We start from the raw sequence: 12,462 nt of genomic DNA, 5'->3' as shown, positions 1-12,462 counted from the left end.
ATCCAGATTTCCCTCCAACCCCTTTTTAATATTTTTTCTTTTTTTAAGTAATTAATTGGGAATATTTTCCCATGATTCCATGACTTATGTTCTTTCCCTCCCCTCCTGTCATCCCCCTCCCATAACCAACACACAATTCCACTGGGTTTTACATGTGTCATTGATCAAAACCTATTTCCATATTATTTATGGAAATTTTTGGAAATTTATGGAAATATTTATCCATTGATATTTGCACTAGAGTGATCATTTAGAGACTACATCCCCAATCATTCTCATTGAACCATGTGGTTGATCCTATGTTTGTCTTCTGAGTTTCTATTTGCATGGTTCTTTCTCTAGGTATTGTAAAAATTAAAATTAATGTATAATAATTTGAATATTTTAAGAAATTTATTAATATTATAAATAGAGGAATAAAAAGGTAACAAAAACCACATACCCGTGGCTAATCAACCTATTCAAAACCCCCTCTTACCATCACTGTCACAACCCAGGAAGTAAAGAGCAAGCGACCGGAAACCCCACCCCATATATCCCCCTGCCTACAGGAAGTACAGAATGATAGGAAGTCAATGGGCTCCTGGGAAATGTAGTTTTTAGGGTAACAGATTTCTATTTACATTCCTCCCTGAGATCTAATGGAAGACTGGTCTCTCCAATGGATCTTTTAAACATAACCAACTTTTAAGTTACAATAATTTGGGGATAAAAGGAAAAGAGAGCAAAAACAATGATTGCTAGGCACATTGACAAAAAGTCAATTGGGGGCAGTCCCCTTCAGCATAAGAATATACATACAAAACAAATGCATTCAACCCCACACAGTTCAAATCACCACATCCCAAAGTTCACTCTGGATCTTCTGGTGCAATGTGTGGTCTGTGGAGGCATCTTCATGGTGTCTTCTCCAAACAGTTCACTTTCTGGTTTCAGAGAGGTATCATGTTTCTTAACCTAAAATTACTCTCAAAAAGAATTTAAACATTGCAATTTAGAGTAATAATACATCCCCCCCCCCGTACTAAGTAAAGGAAGATTGCAAAAGGACTTTGCAATATGAACTTCCAATTGATTGATGGGGACATGTGACAGAATCACATGGGAGCCTGAGTCAAGAGCTGGGTGAAGATTCCAAGGTCCCAACACATAACTCTCTCCTGAAGAAGGCTTTTGAGAGATTGGAGATTTTCCATCTGTCTACCAGGTTTCTGGCCCTTTGGAAGATACCAACTTGAGTGAGAGAAATCCTTCTTGGACTGGCTGCTGGCAGCTGGACAGAAGACCAAAGAACCACTTCTCTACTGGACCTACTTTGGACATTTTCTCCTGGGATCTTAGTTCATATACTGCACTCTATTTTGTGAGATTGTGTTTGGGGAAACTTAGTTTATTTAGTATAGATAATTTAGCCATTAAGATAGTTTTATGGGAATGAAGTTTTGGGGTTAAGATTTAAGAACCTTCCCTTACCTTTTTTACCCTCCTTCCTCTCAACCTTTCCAACAATAAACTTAAAATATTTGTTTCCCTCTTGTTATTTCCCCTTAACAATCCCACAATAACACCCCTGAGGAGGATGTTGAAAAACAAAGGGATCACTTAGGGGATACATGGCTGAGTTATGAGGCATATGAAAATCAATTAGCAAGAGAAATAAAAAACATCAAAAAATCCAAATAAAAGAGAAAAAATAACTTCTGGATGAAATATAGAATATCAAAGACTTATGTGTAAAAATTCTAAGTAAAGGAAAATAAACCTATAACAGGTTCTTGAATCAAGAACCAATCAAAGTGATTTATGTAATTATGCACTTACTCAGTCAGTAGCCAAGACTATAGAAAGTTTGCCACACTATGAAAGACAGAAAAGGGACTAGATTTATGGGAGCCAGGAGGGTAGCCAAAGTGAGGTGCTTGTTAAAATGTAGGACAAGGAAGACCTGCCTCTGACATATGTCAAACATCTGCAACCTTAAAACCCAAACAAGTTTAAGTCTTATTTTCTTGGCATAGAAGTTCATCTTCTACCTGGATTGGTTTGGTCCTTTTTGATCTTGTGCTCCTTGACACTGTATAATGGCTCTTTTGTTCCCTTCTCCTGGAACCAGACACAATTATTAAGCAAAGTCCCATAATTTTTAATGGCATCATTTTTATAATCTAAAGCTTTTTTGGGTATGCATTGACTTTAGGGCAATTGTATTTTAAACTTATATTACTGCAAAAAAAAAAATTAAAATCTCAACACTGGTGACTTGTGCTCCAAATACAATAAGGAGAGGAAAAATAAAACTCAAATACTATATTACACATGCAAAGAAAAACAATAATAAAATGTTTTTTAAAATAAAAAATATATACTTTACAATTAGTGACACACTGTATCAGCCAAGGAAAGGTAGAATACAAAGGTTTCTCGCCCAAAAATGAGATCCATTTTCTTTTTAACTTGACCATGAATCACTGAGTGAGTACAAATGATTTTCACAAAGTAACAATTTTTTATAAAGAACAGTAGTACAACAGGTAATACATATTGAAGAAGTATCAAAATCCCCAAAGTTATAAATAGCCCATTTAATGACAATAGCAAACAAACCCACTATCATTAGGATTCACATGAGTCTACTCTATGACATATTTTTTAAAAACTATGAACTTAAGGATATTTGTCAAAATTGTTACAGATATAGCAAATCTTTCAACCTTGGCTGAATTTTTTTTTTTAATCTATTACTGCCATCATTACAAAATGTGGCAGAGGAGCCCACAAAAGACACAAACATCTATACTGTTGATGTTGGGTCTAAAAATGTCACCAATCATCTAGATCATTCTAGTGGAAGGGTAGAGTAAGCTGAAGAATTACAAATGGGAGATGCACCCTCTTGGGAGCCATCCAGGGGTATCATGCCCTAGGAACAACTTCCCAGCTCCTCTGGTATAAGACTGTTATGCCTCATCCATTACATTTTTACAAATGCAGAGGTGGGGATTATAATAATGCTATCACACTTCACTTCAGCTACTAAATAGCCTTTTTTTAGAAATAACTCAGAGGCAGGCAAATGATCAGTCAGAGCAGTTGAAAAAATCTAAAAATCATGTCTGAAGACCCCTTAAAATTAATTTGAGATATTTAGTTCATTAAATTCTCCAAAGGTTGTTAGCCAGGTTGACAAAATTCATCCATCATCTATGTGACAAATTAACAAACTAACAAAGAAAAAACATGTGACCTCAATGGATCTAGTGACCACCTCAGTATCCCTAAGGACCTATGTTTTTTTTTCCCACAAAAGAGAATTTTTGGAAGATGATTATGGGCTTGTATGATGATATTTTGTTCAGTATAGTTATCGGGGAAAGGTAACAGAATATATCTAATAGCCAGGACACAGTAGAGTAAACTGATTAAGTGTAACAGAATAGTATTGATCAGATTAATATATGAACTTAAGACAACAGAATTAAATCTTAAAGCAAGCAATCAGCAAAATACGATAAGATGCATAGACTTTCATAAAACAATGGAGTCTGAAAAGGTTTAAAAATTTCACCTCCAGACTCTTTAAAGGTCCTTCCCTATGCATTTAGGTTCCTTTTGTCACACCTCTGGGATCTCCCATAGGGAGGGAGAATTCCTCCTTGAACATAGTGTGGAGATGTATCTTAGAAACTGGGCAGGCCCAAATGGCAAGGGGTTGTAGGGAAATTAATTTCTTCCCTGAATCTCTGGCAAGATAATCCCAAGAATCAGTGCACATAGGAATGGTAGGAAGAAAAAGCATCCTAAAAGTGGGAGCTGTTTGAAATAGGAAATGTACTACTCTTTCATAGAGTGAGATATGCTTGCAATTTTACTTCCTGTTTGGAAGAGTAACTTTCCTTCCCCTTCCCCCTTGGGGTAAAACACTAGGAAGCAGCTTGCTTCCCCTGCTACATGGGCAGGGAGTTAGGAGGCTAATTATTGCTGATTGGATCAGTTCACAGTTCTTCTAACAACATATTATTGTCCCCATTTTTCTACATCCCCTCCAATGTTTGTCATTTTGCCCTTTTATCATTTAATCAATGTGATAGATGTGAGCTGACATCTCAGAGTTGTTTTTAGTTGCCTGCCATCTTAGAATCAATATTATGTATTGGTTCCAAGGAAGAAACCCTCTAAGGGCTGGGCAATGGAGGTTAAGTTATTTGCCCAGGGTCATAGAGCTAGGAAGTATCTGAGGCTATCCCATCTCCAGGCCTGGCTCCCTATCCGCTGAGCCACCCCATGTGTCTTAAAGATCCTTTTGATCATCACTGCTTTATAATATAACTCAAAATCTGATACTGCTAATCCTCCATTAATTCTTTTGATATTCTTGACCTTTTGTTTTTCCAAATGAACTTTATTATTTTTTATAGTTCAATAAAATGATGTTTTGGTAATTTAATTGAGATGGAATCGAATAAGTACATTAGTTTAGGATTTTCATTTCATTTGTATTGGCTCTGCTCACCCATGGACAATGAATATTTCTCTCATTATTTTCATCTGACTTTTTGTATAAAAAGCTTTTTATAATTATGTTCATATGGTTTCTAGGTTTGTTTTGGCAGCATAGTCATAGGTACTTTATTCTACATATGGTTAGTTTAAATGGGTTATCTCTTACTGTCTTGCCAAACATTGTTCTATATAGCGTCTTTTATATCCTACTGCTTTGTTAAACTTATCAATAGTTTTGACCAATTTTTGAGTTGAATCTTTTGGTTTTTATGTACATAGCATCATCTTGTTTCTTATGTATAACTGGGAAAAAATAAAATCTAATTTTTTAGAAATAGTATTCTGTGAATCATTGTGATGTGAATAACCTGATTATTCTCTGCAGGACAGATCCAAGACAATCCCAGAGACTCAGAATGAAAAATGCCGCCTGCCCCAGAGGAGGCACTGAGGAAGTTGAATGCAGACTAAGCCAGATGCCATTTCATTTTCTTTCTTCTTCTTTTTCATTTGAAATCTCTTCCACAAAATAACTAATATAGAGAAATGTTGCACATGATTGCACATGAAAGTTTATATTGGAGATCTTACTGTTGGGTTGGGAGGAAGAGAATTTGGAATCCAAAATTTTTTAAATGAATATTTTAAAATTGTTTCTAGATGTAATTGGGAAAAAGTAAAATATTATTCTTTTTAACCTTCACTTTCTTTTTTAGAAATAATGCTAAGTATTGGTTTCAAGACAGAAGAATAGGTAAGGGCTAAGCAATTGGGGTTAAGTGACTTGTTCAAGGTCATACAGCTAGGCAGTGTCTGAGGTCAGATTTAAACTCAGGACCTTCTGGCTCTATCTACTGAGTCACTTAGCTGCCTTCCCCCCCCCCCCCCTCCATATTATTTTTAAAATGCTGTCATGGCAGCAAAGACATTTCTACCAAAGGATAACTAATAACTGACCAGAACACTTAAAAAAGGGCACGTCACTCCCCTCAAGAAGTCGCAGGGACTCGCCATTCCCTTGGGAAGAAGATGCAAACGGCTCAGGCTGGTGTCTCCGACCCTCCATTTCTTGGCTCCCTTCCATCTCTCTGGACTGACTTGGCCTGACTGCTCTTCTCTAACTCGGAGTTTCCCGGAATCTTCCTCCATGAACAAGCTTCCCCCGTGGTCCTGCCTCGAATCCTTCTCCCCTTCCCCATCGGAGCCAAGTTGCCGCCCGGGATCCCTCCTACAAACACCCAGATGGAGCCGGTGGCGCCGCCATTCTGGGCCTGGGTCTGCTCTAAGTTTCTGTGATACAACCTGAGCTGGGTCCTCACCGCTGTCCGGCGATCCTCTCCTCCCCGGCCGCCCCGCTTACTCTCCCGCTCTCCACAGCGGCAATTCCGAGCCTTTTCAGCACGTTTCCCCACTCTGGGGCCTGCCTGCCAGGAGGGAGCTCCGTCCGCCTCAGCTCTTCTCCCTCAGATTCATTCCACCACTCTTTCCTTCCTCCTTTGCCCCTCTCTGCTGGCCAGACTGACCCTCCTGCTGCACAAGGAGCCCCATTGAATCCCCTTTCCTCCGGCAGATTGGCCGGCCACCTCTCTTATCCCATGGCTCCCCCATCCTCAAAAACTCCTCCTTGGATCCTTCCATCCACACCAACCAACCCTCGGCCTGGATCTCTTCTGCCCTTTGTGGCCCTGTGCCAGAGGTGCCTCCACTCCCTCTCATTCCCTTTAATTCCCCCAAATCTGGCTTCCATCTAGTCTGCGCTCTCCAAAGTCCCCGTGCCACCACCTCCTCTCCCTCTCCTTCCTCCTCCCCTTCTCCCTCTTCCTCTCCCTCCTCCTCCTCCTTCCCTTCTCCCTCCTCCTCCTCCTCTCCTTCCTCCTCCTCCTCCCCTTCTCCCTTCTCCTCTCCCTCTTCCTCCTCCTCTTCCCCTTCTCCCTCCTTCTTCCCATCTCCTTCCTCCTCCTCCTCTCCTTCCTCCTCCTCCTCTCCCTCTCCTTCCTCCTCCTCCTCCCCTTCTCCCTCCTTCTTCCCATCTCCTTCCTCCTCTCCCTCTCCCTCCTCCCCCTCTCCTTCCTCCTCCTCCTCTCCTTCTTCCTCCTCCTCTCCCTCTCCCTCCTCCTCTCCCTCTCCCTCCTCCTCCTCCCCTTCTCCCTCCTCCTCCTCCCCTTCTTTCTCCTCCTCCCCTTCTCTCTCCTCCTCCCTTTCTCCCTCCTCCTCTTCCCCTCCTCCTCCTCTCCTTCTTCCTCCTCCTCCCCCTCTCCTTCCTCCTCCTCCCCCTCTCCCTCCTCCTCCTCCTCTCCTTCTTCATCCTCCTCCCTTTCTCCCTCCTCCTCCTCACCCTCCTTCTCTTCCCCTTCTCCCTCCTCCTTCCTATCCTCCTCCTCCTCCTCTCCTTCTTCATCCTCCTCCCTTTCTCCCTCCTCCTCCTCTCCCTCCTCCTCTTCCCCTCCTCCTCCTCTCCTTCTTCCTCCTCCTCCCCCTCTCCTTCCTCCTCCTCCCCCTCTCCTCCTCCTCTCCTTCTCCCTCCTCCTCCTCCTCTCCTTCATCCTCCTCCCTTTCTCCCTCCTCCTCCTCCTCTCCCTCCTCCTCCTCCCCTTCTCCCTCCTCCTCCTCCCCCTCTCCTTCCTCCTCCTCCTTCCTGATTCTCCCTTTGCTGCCCCAAACTCTGCCCTCCTCTAATCTTCCCTCTTCCATTCTTCTGGAACTGGCCATTCAGTAGAAATCTTCAGCTTGGCCCTGGCTTCCCTGGGAGTGGTGGAGGCCCCCCACCCTTCCAGGCCCTCAGGCTCCCTCCCAGGGCAGAGTCACCCCGAAGTCCTCTCTCTCACCCCAAGTCTCTCTCTCCGCCATACTCTCACTGCAGGTCTTGCCCATTGGCCTCCTCTCCTCTCCTGTGACACCCTGCCTGGCCTGTTGCACAGACTGCGGGGGGCAAGGCTTGGGGTGGGGCTCTGCTCGCCTCAGTGTCTCCCCCTCGGGTGGGTTCGTGGTCTCCTGGGTCCCCAAAGTGGCTTTCCTGATCCATAAACTCCGGGCTGCCTCCTCCCCTCCCCTCCCATCAAACAGGAATTCCATCCCATTTTAAATCCTCCCTTTGGTCTTGGAGGCCTCCTTCGCCCCCAGGCTTCTCCCCAATAGGCCCTCTTCATCCCAGATCACCGGCCTCCTGGCTCTTTCAGACCAGCTTGCTCTCTGGCGGTGCCCCAGGCTTGGATGCTGTCATCTCCACCTCTGGGTTTCCCTGGTCTCCTTCCTGCCCAGGCTCAAAGCTAGCTAAGGAGGTCATTGGATAGAGTATGGGGCCCGGAGCCAGGTGACCCTGGGCAAGTCACTTACCTTCCTGTTTCCTCATCTGTAAAAATGAGCAGGAGAAGGCAATGGAAAACCCTCAGGGGTGAGCCTGGCCAAGAGAATCCCAGGAAGAGTCAGCCAGGCTTAGCCTGCCCCTGGAGATGCTCCCCTCCAGCACGAGGTTCCCCTCCCCCCCCCACTGGGAGTTCCTTGAGGACAGAATCTGGAGGCGCCTTGCATAATAGATGTTCAAAGAATGTTGACTGACTGACTGATCGTTTCGCGGCTCGGGCTCTCCATTTCCCCTCAGATTTCTGAAGGGCATCGGCGGGGTCGGACCCAGTGACCCTCCTTGCAGGTCTGGTGTCCGCGGGTCAGAGACCCCAGGCAGGCCAGGACTACAATTCCCGGCAGGCTTCCCACCCGCATCCTGGCTCCTCCCCTCCTCGCGGGGCGTCGATTGGTTGCCTGGCAACGGGGAGGGACCGGAAGTTGCGCTTGCGGGGCGGGGCGGGACTTCCGGAGCCGGCCAGGGTTGCATCAGCTCTTAAGGCTCTGGGGCTGAGAGGCCAGAGAGGATCCCGACTTGAAACCCTGAGTGGGTCCGGAGACGAGCACGAGCCATGGCGCAAGCCGCGGGGGACGAGCAAGGTGCGCGGGGCTGGGGGAAGCCGGGCGGGCAAGGGGTGAGTCTTCCGGCTGTCTGGGGGTGTTACAGCAGGGACCGCAGGGGGTGAGCCCCCCATCCGCCCTGGGAGTCACAGCAGCAGGGCAGGCAGCACATTTCCCGCCCCCCCCCCCCCGTGGTCCCCATCTGAGTGTGGGCCGGGTCTCTGAGCCCGGGGGCCTCCCCCCATTGCACAGATGGGGACATTGAGGCCCGCCCAGGCACCCAGCTGGCAGGCGGTAGGAGAGGAGGAGCGAGGGTAGAGGCTGCTTTGGACTCTGCTTTCCTTCCTGCCGGCTGAGATCGCTGAGGGCAGGCATCCTGGCGGAGGGGCACACAGGGGCCCTGGGGAAGCCCCCCACCCCATCCCCGTGTCTCCAGTAAGTTCCCGCCCTCCCGGGCCTCGGCAGGCGTACCGGTCTGTACCCCGAAAGCATTGAGCCTCCCCTGCTTGGGGGCTGGGATGGGTCTGCCGCATCCCGGCTCTGGCCTGGAGTATTCTCGGGGTCCTGGGACTTTCGGGTGAAGGAGGCCCCTTGGGGATGGGACCTGGCGGGGTGCTGCTGCCGAGGGGGAGGCCAGACCTGCCGGGCTCTGTGGTTCCACCCCGACGCGTCCAGTGCTTGGAATGGGCAGCCAGACACAGCGTGGGTCAGAGAGAGCCTTGAATGCCGAATTTGGGGTGAATCCTGGGTCCAGCCCGTGGCTCATGGGTGTGGGTGGCTCTGGGCTCCCGGCTCCCATCTATGAATGGAGCCTCCCTGGAGAGCTCCTAGCTGCTGGGTGCCTCAGTTTCCCCATCTGTAAAAGGTGCCCCTGTGCCAGGCCCTTCTGGCTTTCAGCCCCATCCTGGCTCTGTCCCAGGAGTGGGATCACATGAAGCCCTCATGGTCGCAACAGAAGCTCCCAGAGGAAGAGGAGTGGGGGAGGCTTCCTGGAGGAGGTGGACTCTGGGCAGCGGGCAGGGCAGGGCCCTGAATGCCACAGAGGGGTGTGGAGCTGCCCAGGTGCAGGGAAGCGGGGGGACAGGATTCCTGGGTCAGGAAGGGTGGGGGTGTGGGTGGAGGCGGAGATGAGGGCATCATTCAGGATGGGTGGGGGTGCCCCCTGGCAGGCTGGCATGGGCCCCTCAGGGTGGCATCCCAGCTAGGCCCTGTCTGGCTCTCCTGGCCCAGCTCTGAGGCCCTGGCAGGGCGGGCGAGTTACCCAGAGCTGCCGGGCTGTGATGGGCAGGCGGGGTGAGAGGGGCCTTGGGGCTTCCCTTGGCCCTGCTCCCAGGTCTTTATGTGGAGTCACAGGCTGTGCCCGGGGTAGAAGGGGGTCAGGAGGCTGCTCCCTCCCCTCTGCAGCGGCGGGCACCTTCATGGGCACTGCCCTGTGGTTGTAGGAGAGACGGAGGCGGGCAGAGGCCTGGCACGCAGGGATGCAGGCTGTGTGCTGAGAGCCCATCCTCTGTGAAATGGGCCACCCCCGGGCAGGTCGTGCTGTGGAAAGAGCTCGTTCCCTCCTGAGCCGGGGCGTCTCGGCCCCCCGCCTTCCCTCCATTAGGGCACGGGCCCGCCTTTGGCTCGCTCCAGACCCCCCTCTTGTCCCCCTCACAGCAGGCATTGAATCAATGTTGACTGGGGGGCTTAGTGGGGGATGGACCAAGGCGGGGAAACTGAGGCAGCCTCTCTCCCTCAGCAGCTACTGCAGCGGCCCAGGGGTGCACATGTGAGGGCAGAGAAGGGTAGACACGGCCCCTTTGGCCACAGATTGGGGCGACTGTGACGTCTCGAGGGGACCCCGGGTTTGTGGGTGTTGGGGGTCAAGGCTGACGGCCATGAAGCAGGATACCTGCAGGAGCAGGAAAGGCAGCTGTGGCCGGAGGCCCTGGGTATCTGGCCCTGGGCTGCCGGCCTTTGGCCCTCGTGGCCGTGGCTGGATTCCAGGGGGGCCTCCAGGAGGAAGGAGGCTGGGGAGGAGCCGATGGAGGGAATCTTCCCCTCCCAGATGTCCCTCCTGCCTTGAAGCTGGAGCCGGGTGCCTGCGAGGCTTGAATGAGGGCAGGTTCTGCATTCTGTGCCTGAGAGACCTTAGCGCAAAGTCCATTCCCTAGCCTGGGTCGGGGTGAGGGGACGAGTGTGTGCAAGGGGGTGAGTGTGTGTGCGAGTGTGTGCAAGGGGCGAGTGTGCATGTGTGTGCAAGGGGGTGAGCGTGCAACTGTGCGTGTGTGTGCGAGAGGGCGAGTGTGTGCAAGGGGCTAATGTGCGCATGTGTGTGCGAGGGGGTGAGAGTGTGCATTGTGCAAGGGGTGAGTGTGCGCATGTGTGTACGAGGGGGTGAGTGTGTGTAAAGGGCAAGTGTACATGTGGGTACAAGGAGGTGAAGAGTGTGTCTGTGTGCAAGGGGCTAGTGTGCGCATGTGTGTGTGAGTGTGTGCAAGGGGCGAGTGTGCATGTGTGTGCAAGGGGGTGATCATGCAAGTGTGCGTGTGTGTGCGAGAGGGCGAGTGTGTGTGTGGGTGCGAGGGGGTGAAGAGTGCGTCTGTGTGCAAGGGGCTAGTGTGCACATGTGTGTGTGCGAGAGGGTGTGTGTGTGCAAGGGGCAAGTGTACATGTGGGTGCAAGGGGCGAGAGTGCGTGTGCATGTGTGTGTGCAAGGGGGCAAGAGTGCAAGAGTGCATGTGCAAGTGTGCCCACACACCTGACCGGCTTTCCTCTGGAACACCAGTGAGTCGCCGCCTGCACTGGACTGGCCCATGGCTTCTTGCAAAGCAGAGACCTTGGCCTGGGTTGGGGGCTCCGGGGGCCGCAGGGACGCCGCTCTGAGGCAGGGCTGGCCCAGCGGGTCCGCTTTGCTTTACGGGCGCTGCGCTGGCATAGGCACGGCCGGAGGCCTCCGTGGGTGGGACGGGGGGTCCCTGCGCCTGTCTCCCCGGCCGGCGGGCTGCAGCTTCTCCGCAGGACAGGCGGGTCCTGCCCACTGACCGCCCCGCGGGGGACCAGGGTCCAGGGGAGCCCCTCCCGCGCTGCCTCCGAGGCGCAGCCAGCCTCTGCCCTGCTCTGGCTCCATCCCCAGGAAAGCGGCCCCCACGCGGGACCAGGGACCCTCCTCGGCCGCCTTGGTGTGCCGGGGACGACGGAGACGGGCGGAAGACGGTCCTGGGCCTCGAGGCGCTCCCGGGGGGGCCCGCCAAGACTTCCCGTGGAGGGAAGGCCCTTCGCCGGAGCCCTCGGCCCCCTCGAGCCTGGGGCAGGCCCTGCCCGTGGGCCCACAAGCGCTCTGTCGGCCGCCTCGCGTTTCGCGGGCCTGGGGAAGGCCTGGGTGGCGCCCGCGGGCCCTGGTGGCTGTGGACTCTCCGCTCTGCCCGTCGCCTGGTCTGAGGCACGGCCCAGCCCGGCGCTCGGCCTCCGGCGTCCCGAAGCCGATGTCTGCACGGGGGGCACCTGGCCGTCGGGGCAGGGCCCGCGGCCGCGGGGCTAAGAAGCGTCCCGTCGTGCCGGGGGGCCGGACGGGCCTGAGCTGGGCAGCGGCCCGGCTCCCCCGGGGACCCCCAGCGACGGTCCTTCAGCCCAAATTCTCCTCGGCGTGGCACAGGAGGGAGCCCCGGGAGCCCCGGCGCCGCCGAGCCTCGTCCTGGGGGTCTCCGGGGGAGCCGCGCCCCCATTGAGAAACGAGGAGGCAGACCGACCGGCGGATGGACAGACGGATGGGCACAGAGCTCGCTCGGCTCCGTGCCGATTCTCACGGGCTCAGCTCTTGGCGGGGACCCTGGAGTGGGTGACTGCTTCTGGCTCGGTGGCAGATGAGGAAACCGAGGCAAACAGCGACGTGCCGTGCCCAGGATCACGCAGCGAGGCTGAGTCTGAGGCCCGATCTGGGCTCGGGAAGAGGAGTCTGAGCCCCGCGGGGTGGCCGAAGAGCCGCTGGACCGTCCCTCCCTGTCCTCCCCCTCGGGGCCGCCTCGATGGGGGCCCTCTGGGAGCAAAGGCCGGCCTCGATGGAGGCCCCGTGGGCAGAGCCGT

The 12,462-nt window shown here is 52.0% G+C and overlaps 1 protein-coding gene and 1 long non-coding RNA gene across 3 annotated transcripts in view; one reads left to right on the top strand and one right to left on the bottom strand.

Annotated features, from left to right (window-relative positions):
• Positions 1 to 357: 357 nt before the first annotated feature.
• LOC130454903 (uncharacterized) lies at positions 358 to 8,259 on the bottom strand. Its single transcript, XR_008912674.1, has 3 exons — positions 8,057 to 8,259; positions 7,834 to 7,897; positions 358 to 2,103 (listed from the first exon to the last, which is right to left on the bottom strand). It is a non-coding gene; the product is annotated as an uncharacterized LOC130454903 (long non-coding RNA).
• A 10-nt stretch (positions 8,260 to 8,269) lies between these two features.
• The window catches only part of CARS1 (cysteinyl-tRNA synthetase 1), a 33,251-nt gene continuing 29,058 nt past the window's right edge, over positions 8,270 to 12,462 (top strand). Inside the window, exon 1 of one of the 2 annotated variants that reach the window (XM_007497764.3) lies at positions 8,270 to 8,439. In XM_007497764.3, coding sequence (XP_007497826.2) covers positions 8,412 to 8,439 — 28 coding nt within the window. In that variant the 5' untranslated portion in view covers positions 8,270 to 8,411. The remainder of the gene's footprint in view (positions 8,440 to 12,462) is intronic. The other variant, XM_007497763.3, reaches the window with a different exon arrangement.

Source organism: Monodelphis domestica, chromosome 6, assembly GCF_027887165.1.
Source record: "Monodelphis domestica isolate mMonDom1 chromosome 6, mMonDom1.pri, whole genome shotgun sequence".
NCBI classification, from domain to species: Eukaryota; Metazoa; Chordata; class Mammalia; order Didelphimorphia; family Didelphidae; genus Monodelphis; species Monodelphis domestica.
This window is presented reverse-complemented; position numbering and strand designations above follow the sequence as displayed.